General features: G+C 33.0%; 1 protein-coding gene across 2 annotated transcripts in view; it reads left to right on the top strand.

The window, feature by feature from the left end:
• Window positions 1-24,705, top strand: part of hdac4 (histone deacetylase 4) — a 296,174-nt gene that overhangs the window by 88,427 nt on the left and 183,042 nt on the right. For both annotated transcript variants that reach the window (XM_051119035.1, XM_051119036.1), the window contains exon 3: window positions 20,768-20,836. In XM_051119035.1, the coding sequence (XP_050974992.1) occupies window positions 20,768-20,836 (69 nt within the window). The remainder of the gene's footprint in view (window positions 1-20,767; window positions 20,837-24,705) is intronic.

Here is a 24,705-nt window from a genome sequence, read left to right as displayed (position 1 = left end):
CCACTTGTAAGAGTCCTCAACTATGTGAGTGAATGTCATTTTAAACTACATTTTTCAAAAGTACTGTTCATTTATTTATGTGCACTTTTTTTTTTAATGAGCGACAGTTCAGCGACAGTTTTTGCTCATCTAAAAGAAGGACTTAAGAGAGATCTAAAAACCTCCACTGATCCTCTAGTAGCTGCTCTTTGTGATCTCCATTAACATATCGTTCCTCTCATTCCCTCTCAACAGCCTCTTCTCATATATCAAGTCAGTCACCTCTTAACTGCAGTCTCTCAACGCCCCAGCTGTTGGGATGCTGGCCCTGTAGCTCAGATGATGTATTTCCTGAAGAGCTAAAATGACTATAAGGTTCTGTGGGATCCCGAGTAAGAAGCTCCCGTACAGGGACGGCGAAAGGGCCGCTGCCTCGGATGGTACATTTTGTCATTCTGAGTTTGACAGGTCCTCTCTCGGGGTTCGTAAAGACCCTCTGACTCTTTCCTTCCCAGCTCAGCTTGGGTTTCAAAACTATCCATTCTGCTGTGATATTTGAAGAAGGGCTGCCTGCTGCTTAAAGTGGCCTGGATCTGTTTCCCAGGCTTCATCAGAGCCACAGGAGAGGGGTTTCAGTGCTGGGTGATGGGAACAGGAGGAGCGTAAGGCTGAGCTCTCCTCCCATCAGCTCGTCTGAGAGACTGCTTGCGCTTCTTCAGCAGGTGCGCTACCTGTTGAGGAGATGCTAAATGGCTTTGCTGTTTTGAAATATGATAGATGGATAAGTGGATAGGGATGGATGGATATAAAGACAGATAGACATGGGTAGATGAATGGATGATACGTAGATGGATAGACATGCATAGACAGATACATTTATGGATGGATGGCTAAATAGATAGACATGGATGGCTGGATTGATGGATGGATATGGATAGACATGGACAGATATACATGGATGGATGGGTGGATAGGTGGATAGAGATGAATGATGGATGGATAGACATGGGTAGATAGATTGCTGGATGGATAGATGGATAGAGATGGATGGATGGATGGATAGATGGATGGATGGATAGACGTGGATGGATGGATGATGGATGGATAGATGATGGAGATGGATGATAGGTGGATAGAGATGGATGGATGGATAGACATGGATAGATATACATGGATGGATGGGTGGATAGGTGGATAGAGATGAATGATGGATGGATAGACATGGATAGATAGATTGCTGGATGGATAGATGGATAGAGATGGATGGATAGGTGGATAGAAATGGATGGATGATGGAGATGGATGATAGGTGGATAGTGATGGATAGACATGGACAGATATACATGGATGGATGGGTGGATAGGTGGATAGAGATGAACAATGGATGGATAGACATGGATAGATAGATCGATGGATGGATGGATAGATGGATAGATATGGATGGATAGGTGGATATGGATGGATGGATGGATGGATAGACATGGATGGATGGATGGATAGATGATGGAGATGGATGATAGGTGGATAGAGATGGATGGATGGATAGACATGGATAGATATACATGGATGGATGAATGGATAGATAGGTGGATAGGTAAATAGAGATGGATGGATAGGTGGATAGAGATGGATGGATAAGTGGATATGGATGGGTGGCTGGATGGCTGGATAAAGATGGATGGATAGGTGGATAGAAGTGGATGAATGGATATATAGATGGATAGACACGGATGGATGGATGGATAGGTGGATAGAGATGGGTGATGGGTGGGTGGATGGATAGATGGATAGACATGGATGGATGGATGGATGTATTGATAGGTGGATAGAGATGGATGGATGGATGGTTGAATGATGGATGGATATATAGATGGAGATAGATGGATAGAGATAGATGGATGGATAGATGGATGGAGATGGATGGATAGATGGATAGGGATGGGTGGATGGATGGGTGGATAGAGAGGGATGGATAGATAGATAGATAGATAGATAGATAGATAGATAGATAGATAGATAGATAGATTTACAAATGTATTAATCTACGTACATTCCTAATTTTTATAAAAAGTAAAAATTATGTAGAAAATATTAATCTACATTCACAATTATTAATTGTTAAACAATATTGTAAATAAATATATAGTACAACATTTGACATGGATCAAAAACGTTCACCTAAGTTGTTCTAGAACAAGAACAGGTATTGTTTTGTTTATAGGACAACTCTGATAAAGAGGTTTTGATTCACTTCAAATGTTGACTAGTGCATATGTGTGTGTGTGTGTGTGTGTGTGTGTGTGTGTGTGTGTGTGTTTGTCTGCTTGCAGTGTTCTTCTCTCATTTGAATTTTTATAGCATGTATTGCTGAAGCTCTTTCTCAGGATGGTGTGATGAAGCAATCTTGGGTTTTGTCTGCTGTGAATTGTGTTAGACTGAGAATAGTGTTGAGGGCTGCAGGTGTGTGTGTGTGTGTGTGTTCATGAATGTGTGTGTGCTCGTACACCGGGTGTGCGCTTGGTCAGTCTCACTAGGTGATGGGCTGCTGGCAGGTGCCGCCCCCCTCAACACACACCATCTCCCCTACTTCCTGCCAAACACTCGTCTCCTGCCAGCGAACGGGATCTTGGCACATGAGCCCTGCACTGTGCCACAGTCTGCCTACCACCCGCTGGACCGGTGGGCTCGTCTACGAGAGGTTTCCCATTGAACGGTTGGTCAATCAAGCCACCATTGTTCTTAAATCATGTTCGTAGCTCATATTAACATCTGTCTGTGATCACAAAAGAACGGCACCAGATACTGGCGTAAATGGAGGCCAATGTGACATTAAGGTGGTCGTCATATTGCAGTTAGAATAGAAAAAAACAATGTGTTGTGTTCTGGACTCATCATACTGTAAGTAACACACCTCATGTTGGGGGAAGGCCAAAAACTGGGATTTTAAACGGTACCAGCTTATCATGTACGTATGAGCATTTTAGGTATGCCAAATGTAAAAAGTGACAAAATCAGAAACCTTCTATAGAAAGTATTGTTTTTTATTTTGTGTTCTGATCCAATATTAGCTTTGTTCCAAAACCTAGCAAGCTGCCTACCTAGACAGCACTGTAAGGCGTACTTCCAATTCAAAGGCTCTTCCAAAAGGTAGGAAGCGACCTTATGCTGCCTTCTAAGATACTTCATTTTGGCCAAATTCTAAGGCAGCTTGACAGATCGCTTTCATGGAGAATGCAGTGTATTGCAATAAGCTCATTTTCATCACATTAAACGTCCGCCAGTACTAAAGTATTGAGAGTAATAGTTCATTTTTATTTTATGTTTATGTTTGTAATGCATTTAACCCTGCTGAGAAACAACAACAATAAAAAGATATTAAACCCTAGTCCTAGCTTGTTTTAGAGTAGTTCTTAAGCTTTTTTTTATTTTATTTTATTTGGGCTTTTCAGGTTTAGGTTTTTGATTTCTGAAGAATCATGAATGATTGTTCTTTTTTCTTTTTCTTGTTTTTTTTTTTTTTTTGTTTTGTTTTGTTTTTTTTAGATTGGAATTGCATTTCCATCAGTGTAATTTTACTATTTAAATGCTATTACAGTTTTTATTAATATTTTGAATTAGCTTTTATTTATATATTATATATATAAATATATATAAATATAAATATATAAATATATAAATTTGTTCCATTTTAATTTTAGTTCCTTTTTGGTTTGACGTTGTTAAAATATTATTGTTTAGGTTTGTCTTTGTTCTAGTTTCGGTTTTATTTTATTTTTTTAATTAATTTATTTATTTTGGGTTTAATTTAATTTTTTCATCTAATATTTATATTGTATTTTTTTCGGCTTTATTTTATTTTATTTTTTTCAGTTAGTACTTTAATTAATAGTATTAATAGTATTAATGTTCCAGTCATTCCAGAGAGTATTTTTTTTTCCCAAAAATGCTAGCTAATTTTATTGCATTGGACAAAAAGACTTACAGACTTTGTTTACATGGTATAACAGCTTCCCCCATTTAATTTTTGTACTTTTTGATGGATTTTAATCACACCCTGTTATACTTATTTTGTTCCTGGTCAAAAATGGTCAACCTAAACTAAAATGCTTATACATTTTTTGTTATTCTATATTATTGCCAAATACAGGATTCAGTATTTTAATCAACTTATTTGATTTATTTGATTTTTATTTCAGCTGGCACGATTATTTTTGTATTTCTGTTTGTAACTGATCGATTAATGGCATCACTGATCTAAGCTTATGCACCTTTGTTTTTGAGTGAATATTGTCAAAATGATCCACAAATCCTACAAAACCTGTGCTAATTGAAAGAAAACAGCTTGACAAAAAATCAAATCCAAGATTTGTTAATAAAATAGCATAATGACAGATGTACAAGCAATTTTTAAAAGGGCGGTCATTTTTTGACCAGCAACACCAAATAAGATAAAGGATTTTCAGCACATACAAGGGTTAATACAAAATACATTAAAATACAATGAGTTTGAGTGCTGCCTATGTAGCCAGGAGACAGTCGTCTAAAGCGTATGATGAGAATGGACACTTGATCACCCCATTACAGGCAGTTAGAAAGAAGCATATCCTGTGATTACAGACATTCATAGTTGTGCAGACAACATATAACAACATTTGACATCGACTATGCAGTGTTGTATGTAAAGAGATGCTTATGTAACTGTGCATTAAGCACACAATACGTGCAGCATTTATATAGAATTTATATAGAATTAATAGGGCAAACATTTGCTTTTGGCTTCCCTGATGTTGTGTTCTACACTTTTACTCAAATACCCTTCACACAAACACAGATCGTCCCCTGGGGAGGCAGGACAAGGCGACCTCAAAGAGACCTGTCACCAGCAGCCCGCAGCTTCTATTTTTAGTTCTGAGCCTCTGGTTGTTCCCGAATCAGGCCTTAATTCCCTAAATATTCCTGTCGTTGGATCTCTCTGTGCGGCAGGCCGGATGTGTTAAGCCCTTAGGAAGCCCTGCTTCATGTCAGCAATGAGTTTTATTAATAACAGTGTAAGCTGGAGTCATTTGTAGATGAGGATGTAATTAGCCGCTGTGTGTTTGTTTGTGCAGATGGCTTTGTCTGTTGAAGACAGCCGAAGATGGTGGACAGAGCGAGACAAATGTTGATTATAAATTAGTATCAATACAGTGGTTTAACTGGATTGTAATTATTTAACTATTTCAGCTGCTAGGTGTTTTATGCTCATTAGAGGATGCGACCGAGCCTCTGTCTGATCTCTTGGGAAGCTGGCTGGTTCTGACGGTGGTCTGGGAGAAAGATGTGGTGCAGGGTGGGACAGCAGAACTTTATCTGCACTGAAGATGCATATTTTTGAAGCTGATAAGCCATCTGTCTTCAAAGCTTCTTCTGTACTGTAAACATGCAGCGATGAGCTTTGCTATGGTACAGTGCCTACAGTCCCATCAATAGAAGGCCTAATTATTTTTTAACTTAATGAGGATACAGGATTAATGTCACTTTTGCACTACTGTTTTGATTTTAGCAATATATAAGCTTTGTGTGTGTGTGTGTGTGTGTGTGTGTGTGTGTACTTGTTTTTGCTACATTGTGGGGACCAAATGTCCCCACAAGGATAGTAAAACCTGAAATTTTTGACATTGTGGGTACCGGCCTGCGGTCCCCACAATGTAAAAAATTCTTAAAAATAGTAAATGATGTTTATCTGAAAGTGTAACGATGCAAACATGTTTTCTGTGAGGGCTAGGTTTAGGGTTAGGGTTGGCTTAGGGGATAGACAATATCGTTTGGTCAGTATAAAATCTATAGAAGCCTAGTGGGGACTTTCCGAATTCACAAAAACAAACGTGTGTGTGTGTGTGTGTGTGTGTGTGTGTGTGTGTGTGTTGTATATGGGTTGTTGACGTGACATGGCATTTTCACTTTCCCACCAGATAAAAATTAGTATAATTAATATTGTCGTTATTTAAAATGCTGTAAATCATTAAACATTTCTTTGTCCTACATGGAACTGCACTTATTATTAGTTGAAGGATCCCATTCATGATCATGTTACTGAAGCCTTGTCAATTTTTCTTTCTCAGAGAATTGTTCAAATATTGAACTTTTTTGGAACCACTACAAAAGTGTTATGTTTTGTTGTCCTTTGGTGTGACACCCCTAAATTATATTTTTTAATTAAAAATTGAATGTCAAAGTACATAATCATGGAAAATTAGTGTCATGCAAAGCACTAACGACAGGTTAGCTTGGATCGCAAGGTTATTAATTGATATAAAAGGCTGAAACGTCCTATGGTGTGACAGAAAATGTCCTTTGGTGTTACGCCTATACTGTCACAAGGACAAAGATGTCACACCGGAGGACAAGATTTGTTAAATAAGATTAGTTTAACTCCTTTTTATTCTCTCTCTCTCTCTCTCTCTCTCTCTCTCTCTCTCTCTCTCTCTCTCTCTGTCTCTCTATATATATGTGTGTATGTATATGTGTGTGTGTGTGTATATATATGTATATATATATATATATATATATATATATATATATATATATGTGTGTGTGTGTGTGTGTGTGTGAAAGTCTTATCTTACTTAGTATTTTTATCTTGTTTCTAGTAAAAAAAAATATCTAAAAATTTAAAAGTTAAGTTCCCTTCACTAAATGAGCAAATTACATGAGATATTTAGTCTCTTTTTAAGCAAAATGCACTTAATTTATTTTTTTCTCCCCCTGGAAACAAATAGAATTATCTGCCAGTGGGGTAAGTAAACAATTAAAAAAAAAAAAGTATTTTACTTAGCCTACTGGAAGATAATTTTACTTAAGTTAAGCAAATTGCACTTAATTTAGTATTTTTTCCCCCTGGAAACAAGACTAAATATCTTATGTCAGTTTGCTTATCTAGTAAATGTCTTAATTTAAGAATTTTTAGATATTTTGACTAGAAACAAGACAAAAATACTAAGTAACATAATCCTTTTTTGCAGTGTAGTAACTACAATTAGTATAAAAAAAAAATATATATATATATATATATAAGTCATGTAAAAAAGTTAGGACACCCTATTGAATTTCATGGTTTTCTGTATCAGGACATAATAAAAAAATTGTCTGGTCCTTGGCAGGTCTTAAAATTTGGAAAATAAATCCTCAGATAAACGTCATCACTTGACATATCACACGGTGTCATTATTTATTTAAGAAAAATACAGCCAAGATGGAAAGGCCATGTGTGACAAAGTTATGAGTCAATTACCTGTAGATCCACTTTTAGCAGCAATAACTGGAAGCATTCATTTTCTGTGTGACTTTATCAGTCTCTCACATCGTTCTGGAGGAATTTGGACCACTCTTCTTTTCAACGTTGCTCCAGTTTGAGGTTTGTGGGCATTTGTTTATGCACAGCTCTCACCACAGCATATGAGTCAGGATGAGCTCTGGACTTGGACTGGACTATTGCAACACCTTGATTCTTTTCTTTTCAGCCATTCTGTTGTAGATTTGCTGGTGTGCTTGAGATCATTGTCCTGTTGCATGACCCAATTTTGGCCCAACTTTGGATGTCAGACAGATGCCCTCGCATTTGACTCTACAGTACTTTGATATACAGAGGAGTTCATGGCCAACTCAATGACTGTGAGGTGCCCGGGTCCTGTGGCTACAAATCAAGCCCAAAATGATCAGCCCTCCTCCAGCATGCTTGTCTTTTGGTATGAGGTGTTTGTGCTGATATGCTCTTTAGGTTTTCACCAAACTTGGCGCTGTGCATTATGGCCCTCAGGCGCTCAGACTTGCCGATGATCAGTTAATCAAAGGTATTTGATTAGCAGTGCTTGACTGTTATTTACTCTCTTAATTCCAATGTTAACAGTAAGGGTGTCCTAACTTTGTCACACATGGCTTTTCCATTTTGGCTTTATTTTTGTTCAGTAAATAATGACACCGTGCAATTTACCATGTGTTTTTGTTCATCTGAGGTTTTATTTTCAAAATTTTAAGACCAGCCAAGGACCAGTTTTTTTTTATGATGTCCCGATACGAAAAACCATGGAATTCAATAGGGTGTCCTAACTTTTTCACATGACTGTATATATAATAATAATAATAATAATAATAATAATAATAATAATAATAATAATAAACTGATAATAAAGTTAAAAGACATATAGTTCAAACACTAGAGCATGGTCATGGGTTTGGTTTCCAGGGAAAGCAAGAACTGGAGAAAAAAAAAAAAAAAGGTAAATGTGTACATTGAATGCAATGTAAGTCACGTCAGATAACACCACCTGCCTAATGCATGAATTTAACTTTTAATTTTATACAAGTTTTTTTTATTTTATACAAGTTAGATAAATGAGTTTATGTAAATTAAGTGTATTTCATTATTTTATACACGTCAAAACCCTTGTGCCATGAGTCAGTACATCACGATGCATCACAACTTGTTTCTGATTAATTTCTTCATGCAAACTTCATACAAATTCTGACTAAGTTATGAATATGATAGATATCTCTCCTGAAGTAATGTATGGTTTCAGGTACACTCTAAAAAGAGCGGGTAAAATATGGACAAACCTAGCAATTGAATCATTTTGACCCAGCGTTTGATTTAAATATTTTAACTCAAATTACTTCAAATGAATCCAGAATAGGTTGAAAATCAACATGTGTTAATATGTTCAATAAATGAACATTAATAAGTTGAATAAATATTAATTAAATAATAAACATTTCAATTGCTCATTAATAAATTTTCACCTTTTGGTTATTTCTGATGCCTCCTGTACTTATGTGTCTGATTTTTAGTTTACAACCTATTTTGTGTTCATTTGTAATCCAGCCATATAGTAATTTTAACCAATAGTTGAGTCAAATAAAATTACCCAGAAGGTTGGGTTGAACATTTAACCCAACTGCTGGTTTTGTTCACATTTCACCCAGCACTGGGTTGTTTTTAACCTAGCATTTTTTTTAAAGTCTACACTCTAAAAAATGCTGGGTTGTTTCAACCCAACTTTGGGCCAAATTTCTGTGTTACTTTTGCCAACTTTTGCGTTAAAAATTTAACCCAACAATTGCATTAGTCCATATTTCACCCAAAGTTCTGTTAAATCTGCACAGCATTTTTCAGGGTTAAACTTCCATGTAACCTGCAAGTCCAAACGATCCTCAGCCTCATTTCTTGAAAAACATTTACTAGAAGGGCTTTTCAAATCTTCATTGGAATCACACACACACGCAACCACTAATCTCTTCCTGGGAGTTTTTGAGCAAGTGGTGATGATGGTAGACTCTTGGTAAAAACTTAAAGTGTAGGGGTGTCCCAGAAACAGGAGCGGTACGAAGATAAAAATCAGTGTAACCACTCATAATTTTACAAATCACATGGTTTCAGTTGCTCATTTCTCCAAAGAAGTAGAACAATGTTTGTTTGAATTTTTGCTGATGTCACTAGAGTTCATCTGATATTCTTTTTTCTGATATTTAGCTTATGCTAAATTATTTTGTTGTGTCCAATATGGTGAACAGAATGGTAAGACAAAACAATAAAAACATGTAGTAGTAGTGGTAGTAGTAATAGTAGTAATAATAATTTTTATTTTTGACCTTTTTTAGAATTTTTCTTTTTTTTTTTTTTTTTTTTTTTTTTTTTTTTTTTATAGATTTAATGCTACATATCAGACATTACTGTAGCTAACTTAATTGTGAATTACTGTTAATTAGATGAAAAAAAAAAAATTAAAAAATATTTTATTAAAAAACAGTTATTAGGGCTATTCGATTCAATTTCCAATTCAATTAAATATTGATTATTTTGGATCTATATCAGGTACAGAACATGCCAAAATTTCTGAAGGGAAAAAAAAACACTCAACTAATGCTGTAAAATATACATGGTAGTCAGCTGGCACTACATTACTATAATATTGAAGTCTAAAACTGATTAACTGATTTGTATACAAATGCTTGAATTACACTAAGTTTTTATAATCATAATGTTACAATAACGTACTCCAGTTTAAATGGTGGCTGTCATAAAAATGTATGGATTTTATTAAACATAAATTAAACACTGAAGAACAGTAAATTGATAATGAATATGTAATGTGATGCATATCTTTAGCAAAATGCTTCTCTCTAGTTTTTCTAGCTGACTAACGAGTTTTTGGTCACTGAATGTTTTTTTCTGAGGTAAATCTGACGTTCGTGATATTGTTTACAAGCTGTTATTAACGTCTTTCTGCGGTTGAAACACTGAGCGATTACATGAGACCAAATACGGATTTCAGTTGTACTCTTTGTTTTAACATGCCTTCGGGTGTTCATTCGTGTTTATTTCATGCTAAAACAGGTGTTAAAGGAGAAGTTCACTTCCAGAGCAAACATTTACAGATAATGTACTCACTCCCTTGTCATCCAAGATGTTCATGTCTTTCGGTCGTATTTTTTTAAATGAAAATAATTGATCGTTTCCCCAGATAAGACCCTTCTTCCTTGGCTGGGATTGTTTACAACCGTAAATATGTATATATGTAATTTTTTGTTCTGGAAGTGTGCTTCTTCTTTAAAGTGGAGGAGATGATCAGTTCACGTGTGATTTCCAATGGCGTTTCTATTGAACTGAGGCACTACAGCGATCTGCCAAAACAGTGTTTATTGTTTGAATACTGTAATAAAATAGACAGAATTTGAAATCTGAGACCTTGTTTTATATCAAAAGTAAAAAAGCACAAAGCTTATTGTGATTAATTGGATGGGAGATGCACTACAATGTTGCATTTAATAACTGAAAACAGTCTAGACCCAAATCTTGGGATTTAAGAATCAGTGTTGTTTTGTAAACATGAGAATCAATTAAAACCGAGAAATTAAAATGTTTAATTAATTCATTTATCTGTGGTGTTTAAAAAAAATGTGCTAAACATTTCAACTTTTTTTTTTTTTTCTAAAACTTATGCATTTATTGTGATGACATTACAGTGTATTTTATATTTATCCAGCGGCACTTGGAAATGTGTCAGATTACGGAAGTAAAATGGGCTGTGAATGGCGTTTCATGTTGACTCTAATGTATCTCTGTGTGATGTGGCATGTGCTACTGTACTGGCAGAGAGAGACCAGTAGTGTGTGTGTGTGTGTGTGTGTGTGTGTGTAATCGTGTAATCGTGGCTCTGATGCCACACAGACAGACGGACTTCTCCTCATCTAGTCCATCAGGCTCTGGTGTCGTCTTTCTGCCATCTGCCACCGCCAGCCAGTCTGTCCATCTCAGTATCACACACACTCACACAGACAGATCCTACAGCCATCAATCTTTAGCATTTCACTCAACTTTTCTTCAGCACCTTCTAATCTCACCATCGTTTTAATTAAATCTTATGGGCAATACGTCGACTGTAATTGCGACTTGGGAACAAAAAAAAAGTTTTGCATTTTTTTTTTTAACTCATTAACTTATTTATGTAATAAAATATTGCATTATATTCTTATTTTACATAAATTTATATAGAATTAATATATAATGCATATTATGTAACTACTTTTTTAGTCATAAAGGAGAATATATATACAAAATATATACAAAATGCATATAAATACAAAATGCATATAAAAATTCAGGGAATTTTAAATTTTAATCCTATTTACTTAACTTACAGTAACTTTACCTTAAAGCACATGTGAATGTGGATGAGGATGTGATGCAGGCAGATGCACAAAGACATATGTTCTTCAGACGCAGGGGGCTTCTGTGCTCGTCTCTGTCTGTCTGTGTGTCTGTCTGTCTAAGTAAATACTGTATGTCCTGTTTCTGGTCTACAAGGTACTTTATTCTAAGGGTTATCGGCTGATGTTGGGTGATCCGAGACATGTAATTGTGTATGGTCATCTAATGCTGCTTTAATCTTTAAAAAAAAAATACTGTTGAATAAATGGTAAATATAATATTTAGTAAATCTCAGAACGAATAGCCATTTTTCATACTGAATGTAATGTTATGATGCCTAAATTCAGCTTTAAAAAGCATTTTAGATGAATAATTTGTAGTTTTTTTTTATTTATTTTTTTTATTGTTTTATTTTTATAAATAATGATTTGTTTTTATTGTTTAGACAAAATAGTATTTTTATAGTAAATAGTATTTTTTTAGAAACATTTTATATATTGATTATTTATCTGTTGTTCACTGTAACATAAAAACAGTTATTAGCTTATTGATATCCAACATAAGTAGTATAAAATACAAAATGTAAACATCTGTCGCCCCTGTTTTTTTTCTTTCTCCTTTTTATTTTATTTTATTTTATTTTATTTTATTTTATTTTATTTTATTTTATTTTATTTTATTTTATTTTAATGGCTAAATCTGAAATTAGTAATTGCTGATCATCCAACCGCAGTAATAGATATACTAACATTTATTTATTTTTTTATATTATTTTTTAATTTAATTTAATTTAATTTAATTTTTCATTTTTTTATTTTATTTTATTTTTAATGGCTAAGTCTGAAATTATTAATTGTTGATCATCCAACCACAGTAATAGACATTTTATTTTATTTATTTATTTTTTTTTTTCTGTTTTAGGAATTTTGTTGGGTGGTTGTGCGGTTGTTATTATTATTATTATTATTATTATTATTGTTTAGTTTTTATTTTATTTATTTATGTCTATATCTTATTTATTTTTATTTATTAGATTTAGTTTATTTACTTGTTATTTTAATACTTCAAGTTACACTGAATAAAAATGAGAAATGTTGCTTTGGCAGGTAGCCAAAATGTTTATTTTTCAATGTGTTTTTATTTATTTTTTATTTTTTTCAGTTAAGCAATGAAAATGTAATTTTTTTGGTTTTAGTTTTAAAAACCCTGCTAGTGACAATGTACAAATACGTATATGCAATACATAAATGATAACAAACAGTTGCAGATGCCTAAAGCTCAAAGAAAGAAAAGATGTGATATTAACACTAACACAGAGCATGTCAGATTTACTTTCATTTCATATTTGGAGCCTTTTGTGTACTTCTTGTGCTACTAAAGTCATGTGACTTGTAACTGGTTGACTTAATCAAGCATTGACTAGTGGCAGAACTAATCCTGACTGCAGTGCCTCGTGGTTTCATGCTTAAGTAACTGCAGCGCTGTGTTTTTGCAGCAGTCTCCTGTTGTTGGGTGCATTTAGAGATGCATTGTGGGTCTGATTAAAATGCCATGATGGTACAGGCTCTGCTCCTGTCTGGTCCAGAGAGGCTTCCAAAAATAGAGCGCGTGCAGCGAGACGAGCCCAGGAACGTGCGGCGGAAGCACAAACAGCTTCGATCCTTTGTTTAATCTGTCTTCCCTTTAATGCCCCTCTTTCTGCCTCCTCCCATCTGCATCCCTCTCAGGAGGAGAAAGCAGCCACAATGTGGAAAGCTTCCTTGTTTGGAGGGGACACCGTCGGCGGGCTCTCCTATCAATGTTTTATCTCTGCTGTGCGGCAGCATGTATTAATGATGACTTCAGTCTGAATGACTGAAAATAGCATCATGGAAACACTAAAATTTAAAAGCTTGAGGCCTGTGTGCTAGGCACGCTTAGGTACATCCTGATCGGCTCAGGGTGCATTGTAACGTGCTGATGTGGGGCATTTGACATAATAAATAAAAAAATATATATATGCTTTTAATTTTAAGTTTTTTATTTGTATTTTTAATGACTAAGTCTGAAATCGGTAAACACTATTAAAAGAAAACACCATTAAAACAAACAAACAAACAAAAAAAAGCAAGCTCTTATTTGACTTTAATAATAGCAATAGACATTGCAAAATAAATAAATAAAAAATAAATAAAGCTTGTGTTTGACTTTAGACTTCTTTTTTTATTTTATTTTATTTTATTTTATTTTATTTTGAAGCTTTTTAATGTGACGTTTTAAGTCTGTTGATCATCAAACCACAGTAATAGACATGCCTCAAAATATATATATATTTAGTTTTTATAATATCTTTTATTATTATTTTATTTTATTATTTTATTATTCTAAAACTGAAATTAGTAATCATTGACACACACTAATAAACATACCTACTATTTTATTTTATTTTATTTTATTTTATTTTTATGGCTAAAACTGAAATGAGTAATCATTGATAATCAAAGCACATTAATAAACATACCCACATTTACTTTAATTTAAGTTAATTTATTTTATTTTTTTTATTGTTTTTATGGCTGAAACTGAAATGAGTAATCATTGATAATCAAACCACAGTAATAAACATACCCATACCCGTATTATTATTTTAATGCCTAAAATTGAAATGAGTAATTGTTGACACACCGTGATAAACATACCCACAATTTTTTTTTTTACAATTTATTTTATTTTATTTTTTTAATGGCTAAAACTGAAATTAGTAATCATTGATAATCAAAGCACAGTAATAAACATACCCACATTTAATTTAATTTAGCTTAATATTATTTATTTTATTTTATTTTATTTTATTTTATTTTATTTTATTTTATTTTATTTTATTTTATTTTATTTTATTTTATTTTTTTTTTTTTTTTTATTTTTTTAATGGCTAAAACTGAAAAAAATTAGTAATCATTGATAATCAAAGCACAGTAAAAAACATACCCACATTTTATTTTGTTATTTTAGTTTAGTTTAGTTTAGTTTTTATTTTAATAGCTGAAACTGAAATTGGTAACTGTTGATAATCAAACCACAGTAATAAACATACCCACATTTACTTTTCTTTTCCTGTTGTTGAGCGGCAACATGTGTTAATGATGACTTGACTCTCAAAGGCTGAAAATAGCATCATGGGAACACAAAAGTTTTGTTTAAAGCTGGAGTTCTATGTGCTAGGCACGCTCAGAACGATCCTGATGGGCTCGGGGCGCATTGTAACACGCGAGCCGATGTGGGGCGGTTTGTTACGGCCTACCTGCTGCAGGTTCCTCGGGTTCCTCGCTCTCGGGCCCCAGCGGGGTTCAGCGGCGGAGCGTGCTGGGTTACAGAGGCGGCTAATCACGGCTGAGCGAGGCCACTGCTGTGGGCTGCCTTGTTTATCTGCCTCCTGCTCCTCCCGCCTGAACTCGTACACCCTGTATCGGTCTGATCAGCGGGAGGAGAGAACAAAACACATGCGCGTGTCCTCAACCTGAAAAATGCAGGCAGTAAACATCGGTAGGAAAGCATCAAGACATGTTCGAGTTCAGTGGTTGTGTAACATCCTGTCTGCCAAGATGCCTTCATCTGGTCAGTATTTGAAGATGGCATATGTATACATTACAAAAAATAATTAGGAAATTATCTTTAGCATATTAATCAAATTAATCTGTAATTGCAGCCTTATTTTCAGAGACAGTCAGGGTTGGTTGAGTATTCTCTGCACGTTCCTCAGGAGCGGCTCTTATCAGCAGGATGATTGATACTCTCTGTTCTGATCTGAATTCACAGGGATAAGTGTAGCTCTTATCGGAGCCGCTGTGTGTATTACATGAATGGATGAGGTCGCTTGGGTCCTGTCACTCAATCAGATCCACAGATATGATTAAGTCGATGTATGAAGCCAGATCGCTTGATAGTAGCTGAGACTGGGAGTGTGGAGGTTTGCCTCTCGTCTCTATTTTTGTAGCCTTTTGACTATATGGGGTTTTGATTATAGTCATAAAGTCTGATCCATTTTAAAGCTTATTCTGGAGAAGAAAAACCCACTTAGGCGGGAAGAGACTTGTCTGGATAACATGCAAAGTGGCCAGCCATAGTGGGTTTTGTTTTTGTCAGAATTCGAAAGGTTTATTTTATTTTATTTTTATTTTTATTTTTATTTTATGTTTGTATTTTGTTCTTATGTGTTTTTGTATGTTTTATTTTTTAATTTATTTGTTTTTTATTTTATTTTATTTCTTTATTATTTAGGTCTAAGTGTAGTGTGTAATCATATACCCACAAAAAAGGTTATTTATTTATTTATTTTATTTTTAATGGCTAAGTCTGAAATCAGTAAACATTGATCATCAAGCCACAGTAATAGATATGCCCACAAAAATGTTTATTAATATGTTTATTTTATTTTATTTTATTTCAATTTATTTTTAATGACTAAGTCAGAAATCAGTAATCATTGTTCTTTAAGCTACAGTAATAGATATATACTTACAAAAATTATTTTATTTTATTTTATTATTTATGATGGCTAAATCTGAAAACTGTAATCATTGTTAATGAAACCACAGTAATAGATATACCTGGAAAAAAAAATGTATTCATTTATTCATATGTTTATTATTTTACTTTATTTATTTTATTTATTTTATTTTTTATTTATTTTATTGTAATTATTTTTATTTGGTTAAGTGTGAAATTAGTAATTACTGATCGTCAAACTCAGCAATAGATATACCCACAATTTTTTTTAAAATTTTATTAAGATTTCATTTTGTTAGGCTTTTATTTCATTTTAGCTTTTAAAAGCTATTTTATTTTATTTTATTTTATTTTATTTTATTTTATTTTATTTTATTTTATTTTATTTTATTTTATTTTGTTTTGTTTTGTTTTGTTTTGTTTTGTTTTGTTTTGTTTTGTTTTTTGTTTTGTTTTATTCTAATTTATTCTAATTTATTTTTAAAGGACAAGTCTGAAATCAGTAATCACTGATCATCAAACTCAGTAATAGATATACCCATAAAAATATTTTGTTTTATTTTATTAAGATTTAATTTTCTTAGGATTTATTTCATTTTAGTTTTAAAAGCTTTTTATTTTATTTTATTTTATTTTATTTTATTTTATTTTATTTTATTTTATTTTATTTTATTTTATTTTTAATGGCCAAATAATATTATTTATATTAATATTTATTATCAGTTGTTGTTGATCAGTCACAAAAAAGCTTTTTATTTTTATTATTTTAGTTTGGTAAGTTTTAAGGTTTTATTATGAAATACATTTAAATTTTGTACAAAATATTACATTTGTGTTTGTAGTTTCATTATGTAAGCTGGACAAATAAAGGGGTTCAAACAGTCACAAAAAAGCTATTTAATTGTTTTAGTTTAAGGTTTTATTATTTTAAAATATACTATAATATTGTACAAAATATTTAATTTGTTTCTGTAGTTTTAGTATAAAAGTTTGACAAATTAAGGGGTTCCAACTGTCACAAAAAGGCTATTTATTTCATTATTTAAGGTTTTGATATTTTAAAATATACATTTAAATGTATAAAAAAAAATTACATTTGTTTTTGTAGTTTTAATATGCAAGTTGGACATATTAAGGCATTTTTGAACCTGCTGTGAAAGCACAATTTTGTTGGAAACACTGTTTACCAGTATCTCAGCTTTTAGGAAGAAACTGAGAAAATGTGTTCATTGTTGTCTCCAGACTAGAATAATGATTTTGTGAGTGTTTTGTTCTGGAAAATTCACTTTTCCTATCACAAGCCCTGCGCAGAATTGCTTCGACCTCCGTACAGCAGGCATGATTGGTTATCGTCTGATTGTCAGTTGTGTGCCAGTGTTTTCCTGTTGTTCTGCAGTTCAGAGCAGGTTTGAGGACAGATTGGGCGTCTACTGAAGTGATGTTGTTGTAGAAAAAGTGGATACGCAGCAACACAAGGCGAATCTCTCTCGGTGAGCCCCTCCAGATTTTCTGAGGCGTTTGTTCGTCTTCTCTGCAGTGTTCTGTGCAAACTGAGGCGTAAAGCCCTCCGGTCTCACTTTCAGAGGAACCGACGCCGCTGTTGATCCCTGGAAACGACCCTGAGCCCTGTCACCGCCTGCCGCCGCTGGCGAGACTGTGACTGGAATGTCTAATGAATTAAACACTGTGAAGTCTTTGAATTCCTTCATCTCGTCTCTCTCTCTCTCAGGCTGTGATTCACTGCCTGTCTTTAGCGAGTAGGTGTGAGACACATCGGGGTCAGTATGTCAGGAAGCTCACTCGTGTGAAGTGCATCTGAAGCTCATTACTGCTAGATTAATGGCTGCTCCCGGTGCTGCCATACACAAACTCATTACAGCTCAGAAGAATGCGTTGAATGTCACAAAGTTATTTTTCACGTTTCACATTAAAAAAATTATTAACTTTTAAAATTCAATTAATATGTATATGAATACATTTATATTTAATTAAAGAATAAATGCAGAATACGCTGCCATTCTAAAGTTTGCGGTCAGAAAGGTTTTATTAAAAATGTTTTTGAAAAAAGTCATTTTGCTCGGGCTGCATTTAGCTCAAATCAAGTAATAGTTTGAAATATTATTGCCATTATTATTTAAATTATTTGAAATTTGAAACAACTTTTCTATCTTAATATATTTCCCCCAAGGAAAGTTTTACCAACCAAAACTTTTGAACAGTATAAATAAAATTAAGCCTCTTTTTTTTATATAATTATTTTAATCTAAATTATTGGTGGTTGTTTAATAAATAAATAAATAAATAAATAAATAAATAAATAAATAAATAACTGTACTACAGTTTTTTTATATCATGAACTAAAAACTAAATGCAAAAAAAACTTCCTTCTTTTCAAATTTTTTGAACAGTATTGTACATTTAGTATAAATATAATGAGGCCTATTTTTGGTACCAATAATATTTTCTTGCATTTTGGCATTAATTTCAGGCACGTTTTCTTAACAAATTCTTATTTCTATAATCCGGATGCTTTCTATTTTTTGTACTTGATGAATAAAAGTCGCCCCAACCCCAACCTTCCAAAAAATATGACTTTATAATATATAATATAATATAACTTTATTATATATAAATAATAATAATAATATATAATATAATATAACTTTATTATATATATTACAAAAAAAACAAAAAAAAAATTTTTTTTTTTTTAAATAAATAAAAAGTATTACAATTTTTATTTTATTGTAAACTAAAAACTAAATGCAAGTAGTCAAAAAAACATATTTTTTTAAACTTTTGAACAGTATTGTAAATTTAGTATAAATCAAATATAGCTTTTATTATTATTAATTATTATTATTATTATTTTAATGTCAATTGTTATTGATAATTGTTTTTATTATAATGATATTATTGTAAAAGTAGTAAACAAATAAATCAATCAATCAATTAATAAATAAATGTATTACAATTTTTATTTTATCATAAAAACTAAAAACAAGTAGTCAATTTTTTTTAACTTTTGAACAGCATTGTAAATTTTGTATAAATAAAATGAAGCCTATTTTTGTACCATTCATATTTTCTTGCATTGTGACGTTATATTAAGAAACATTTTTATACTAATTTATATAACTATAATGTATTCAGATGCTTTCTATTTTTTATTTATTTTTTTAATCTAAATTGTTATTGATGATTGCTTTTATTGTAATGATGTTATTGTAAAAGTAGTAAGTAAATAAATAAATAAATATTACAATTTTTATTTTATCATAAACTAAAAATTAAATAGTAGTCAAACTGTTTTTAAAACTTTTGAACAGTATTTTAAATTTAGTATAAACAAAATGAAGCCCATTTTTTTGTACCAATAATATTTTCGTGCATTGTGACATTATTTTCAGACACATTTTTCCCCAAAAATTTTATGACTATAATGGATCTGGATGCTTTTTATTTTTTTTTTTTTTTTTATTAGTATTATTTTAATATAAATTGTTATTGGTAATTGTTTTTATTATAATGCTGTTATTCTAAAAGCAGGTAGGAAGGAAATAAATAAAGATACTGTACAATTAATTGCTGGCAACTAAGAAAGAAGAAAATTGCAGAAAAAAGCAATCGGCCACAGTTGATCATCTTCAAAAAAAAAAAAAGTTCTTGGCAAATTCTTGTCAATATATCAAGCAATCCCAAATCCCACAAAAACGTCTACTGTGATGTATAAATGCTTATAATGTGTATTTTTCTTTTCCACATTACAGTAATAAGAGCTGCTTAATTGTCTTCATGTCACAATATGAAAAAATATGGATTTGTTTATAACAGGTTTAGTGAGATTCCCCCTGTGCACATTTTCCTCCTTTGTTCTGGTGGATTATTATGAGATGAGATGTGCGGGTTTTATGGTTCCTGTGCTCCTGTGTGTGTGTGTGTGTGTGTGTGTGTGTGTGCGCTTGTGAATGCTAATGCTCTCATGTATCCTGCAGCGAGCGTTTCTCTCTCTCTTCCTCTTTTAGAGATCTAGGCTATTTATAGCTGCTTCTCCCAGAGTTATCATGCCTACTGATGTTGTTTTGCCTTTCCACATAATTACAAATCCTGCTTTAGGAAATCTGTTGCGTGTTCATTTCATGTGCGCTGTGGACCTTTCTCAGGGCAGATGCTAGATTTAAAAATGAGGCTTTTTCAGTAAGTTCAGTAGGTTTTATGATTGTTCAGCCGATGAAATATTGAAAATACGCCAAAGTGAAGCTTCAGAGAAGAAAAGCATCTGGGACTTGATATGAAAGCTGTATCAGAGGTGAAAAGTTATTGCGTTTTTGATGTAAAAATTACAAAGAGAATCTATTTTGTGGTGCATTAATGCATAATGAGACTAGGAGCATGCATTACCGTAAATAGAGAGTTTTGTTACCTTTTAAGACAGTGAGTGTACATCAGTCCCTCAGTCATATGCTTCCAAATATGGCGTCTTCCCTGGCAACGGTCCATATGTTGCATATGTAATTGTGTGCAGAGCTGTAATACAATATCCTGATGACTTATGCTTCCCTGATCCTCAGCGCTACACGGCTTTTCTCAGTTGGAATGGTTTCTCTCTGTCTCCCACAGATGGACTTCCCACTAAAGAACAGCCACTGGAACTTCTGAAGCCATCTGGACTCAACCACATTCCTCCTGGTAGGACCGAGTCTTCTGATTATGTGTGTGTTGGTGTGTATGTGGTCCAGTCAGTGGTGGGCATCCCTGTTGGCACAGCCAAGGGTCAAAGGTCATCAAATAGGATTACGGAATAAGAGCATCTGATTGGTTGCTTTGGCGCAGTAGAGGTGGAGATGCTTTTTCAAAGAATCGTTGGTCTTTGAAAGGGATAATTCACCCTTAAATTTCAATTCTGTCATGATTTGTGTTCCAAACCCAGACTAGTTTGGTTAGACCTTGAAATTTGTTGCTCTTTTTAATGACAGCTGAGAGGTTTCTGACTCACCATTGAAAGTTCAAGTAACCAAAACTTAGAAAATCCCAACAGGTCATAAAGGCAAAGTTAAATGAATCCATATAAATAATGTGGGTAAATGTGTAAATCAAAGTCTTCTGGGTTTGAAATTACGTGAGGACGAGTAAATGACGACAGTTTTCATTTTTGGGTCTCTCTAACAACTTTGAATTTAAGGGAAAATTTACCATCAGAAGTTTGTCTGGGGTTTATTTTCTCTAGAACTCTGTCGTGACTTGTGGTATATTTTTTAAGTCATCAGAATGACAATATGAGGAACAACATGACTGTTTTTGCGACTGGTGCAGTTTCACAGAGATATGGAGACTAAAACATTATTGAAACAATAACATGAGTTGCTTATCAGACATGAGCAGTGAACAGCATCATGATCCCATTGTCATAGAGTCTATCTATCTATCGTTCTATCTATCTGTCGTTCTATCTGTCTATCTATCGTTCTATCGTTCTATCTATCTATCTAGCTATCTATCTATCTATCTATCTATCGTTCTACCGATCGTTGTCTCTATCGTTCTGTTGTTGTATCTGTCTATCTAGCTATATGTCTATCTATCTGTCTATCATTGTTCTATCATTCAATCGTATCTTTTGTTCTATCATTCATTCTGTCGTTCTATCAAACGATTGATCTAAGTATCAATTGTTCTATCATTCTATCTGTTGCTCTATCAATCGATTGATCGTTCTGTCATTCTATCTATCGTTGTCTATCGTTCTCTCTATATCTATCTTTCTATCTATCGTTGTCTATCGTTCTATTTATCTATCATCTATCGTTCTGTCTGTCTGTCTATCTATCTATCTGTCTATCTATCTATCTATCAATTGTTCTATCTTTCTCTCTATATCTATCTATCTTTCTATCTATCGTTGTCTATCGTTCTATCTATCTATTTATCTATCGTTCTGTCTATCGTTCTGTCTGTCTATCTATATATCATATATATGTGCAGAAATATAATAACAATGAAAATATCAAAATAGACGAAAACATTATAACAATTAAAATTTAACCGTGTAATGGTGTAACAGATTAGAACATCTAAGCCAGGGGTGTCAAACTCCGGTCCTGGAGGGCCGTAGCTCTGCAGAGTTTAGATGCAACCCTAATTAGACACACCTGATCCAACTAATCGAATCCTTCAGGCTTAATTGAAAACTGCATAGTATGTGAGTTGGAGCAAGGTTGGAACAAAACTCTGCAGGACTGCGGCCCTTTAGTGACTGAGTTTGACACCCCTGATCTAAGCTATTTATCTTTCCGTCCGTCTGTTTGTCTGTCCACCCATTCATTTTTTTTGTCATTTCTTCCTTTAAAATCTGTATTTGTTTTTTTTTTTTTTTTTAGATTCTTTTTTGTCTCTGTAATCAAAGGCCAGTTTAACTATAATATATGAATATATGTGTCTGTGTGCGTATGCTCTCTCTCTCTCTCTCTCTCTCTCTCTCCTCTTGGAGCTGGAGTAGCAGTGGCTTCCTGGCTAGCCACAAACACATTGGTTAGCCCGATGTGGTTTCCCTCTGCTCCTGCTAAAAGAGACGAGACAGACCATGGCATGTGTGTACAGTCACACACATGTTGGCCTGGTCAGAGAGCCACACACAGGCCGCTGGAGTCTGAGGACTACCACACTTGAGCTTATAAACATGTTCATGTCCATGCTAAGTACACCTCTCAGGGATTCGCATTTTTTCATTTCTGAGAAGTATAGCTGGACGAAACACAGGAATGAGGAAAACACAGAAATAGAAAGGAAAATGAAAAACAGGCATTGTGGAGAGGGGAAAAAAGAGATGTTAGCACATTTTCTATTCATGGTCTGAGACTGAACTGGACTTAAAGGACTTTAGGGGTTTTGTGTGGGATTTGCTTGTCTTGATAACCTGTGTAAGCGGGTGCAGGTTTAGACCCTGTGTAGTCTGCTTCAGATGGGTTCAGGCTTGTGTACGACTGGGTTTAGGACTGGGGCCGCGGATCAGGAAACAGATGGTGCTGAAAGTCTCGCCTGGAGACCTGCTCACTGCCAACGGCGCCTTTCCACTCGTTCACTCTCCCTCTCTATCTGTCTCTCTTCCCCTGTTCCCCCTCCTTGCTGAATTAGTATTGATTGTAAACACGCTCTCCGAGCAGGGACCACTGTTACTTTATACCATATGTTTAATGCGTCCGCGAGGACATGGCGTGCTTGCTGTTTTTGGACCGTAACATTCCCAGCCAGTCCTGGTGTTTCTGGCCTGGATGGGCTGTAGTTGTGATGTATTCATTTGTCTGATACTGGTATCGGAGCAGCACATACACAATATCAAACCATATGCAGCTTCATGCATTATTCAACACGTGTGAGATGTGTAAGCGTTATATATGAAGCGGTCTGTGCTGTTACTTTAAAAAAAAATGTTAAACATGGAGATAGGCAACTATTTATATGAAATACCAGACATTGGAACACATTTTCATAAGCATAGTGAAAAAAAAAAATTTAATTACTGTAAATAGCCATTTAAATGTACTTTTGTACTTTAAAAGTGATTTATACATTTATATGCAAAAATCAATAAAAATGCAAAATGTCAAAATAAATATAGGTATACATGTATAAAATACATGCACACACACATTTATAATTGTGTAAGTGTGTGTATAGATACATTTCAACATTTATAATTAATTATTTATAATATATATATATATAAAAATATAGTTATATATCAATATATTTGAAAAGTATATTTTAAAAAGGGAATAAAAGTATATATGTATATATTAGCCATTTATATGTCCATTTATACAATTTTTATATAGAATATATATATAGTATTTTATTATTTTAAAATTATTAATTTATAAATTATAAATTTGTTTATACTTTACAAGAAATTATGCTAATTACATATCTTTTTTTATCGTATATATAATTATGTATATATTTATGTATCTTTATAGAAAAAAAATATATATATACACTACCGTTCAAAAGTTTGGGGTCAGTACATTTTTATTGTTTTTTTTTTTTTTTTTTTTTTTTTTAAGAAATTAATACTTTTATTCACCAAGGATGTATTAAGTTAATAATTAAAAGTTTATTAAAAGTTAATAATAATTAAATTACATTGTTATAAAATATTTATATTTTGAATAAACACTGTACTTTTTAAACTTGTTATTCATGAAAGAATCCTGAAAAAAAAAAAATCACAGGTTCCAAAAAATATTTGGCAGCACAACTGTTGATATTATCCAACACTGATCATTCTAATAATAAATCCGCATATTAGAATGATTTCTGAAGGATCATGTGACACTTAAAACTGGAGTAACAACTGATTAAAAATTCAGCTTTTCATCACAGGAAAAAATTCTATTTTAAAGTATGTTAAAATAAAAAACATTATTTTATATTGTAAAAACATTTTGCAATATTACTGTTTTTTTTCTATATTTGTAATCAAATAAATGCAGCCTTGATGAGCATAAGAGACTTCTTTAAAGACTATTACAAGTCTTACTGACCCCAAACTTTTGAACGAT

Source organism: Labeo rohita, chromosome 9, assembly GCF_022985175.1.
Source record: "Labeo rohita strain BAU-BD-2019 chromosome 9, IGBB_LRoh.1.0, whole genome shotgun sequence".
Classification (NCBI taxonomy): Eukaryota; Metazoa; Chordata; class Actinopteri; order Cypriniformes; family Cyprinidae; genus Labeo; species Labeo rohita.
The sequence above is the reverse complement of the archived record's forward strand: the minus strand, read 5'-3'. Positions and strand labels throughout refer to the sequence as shown.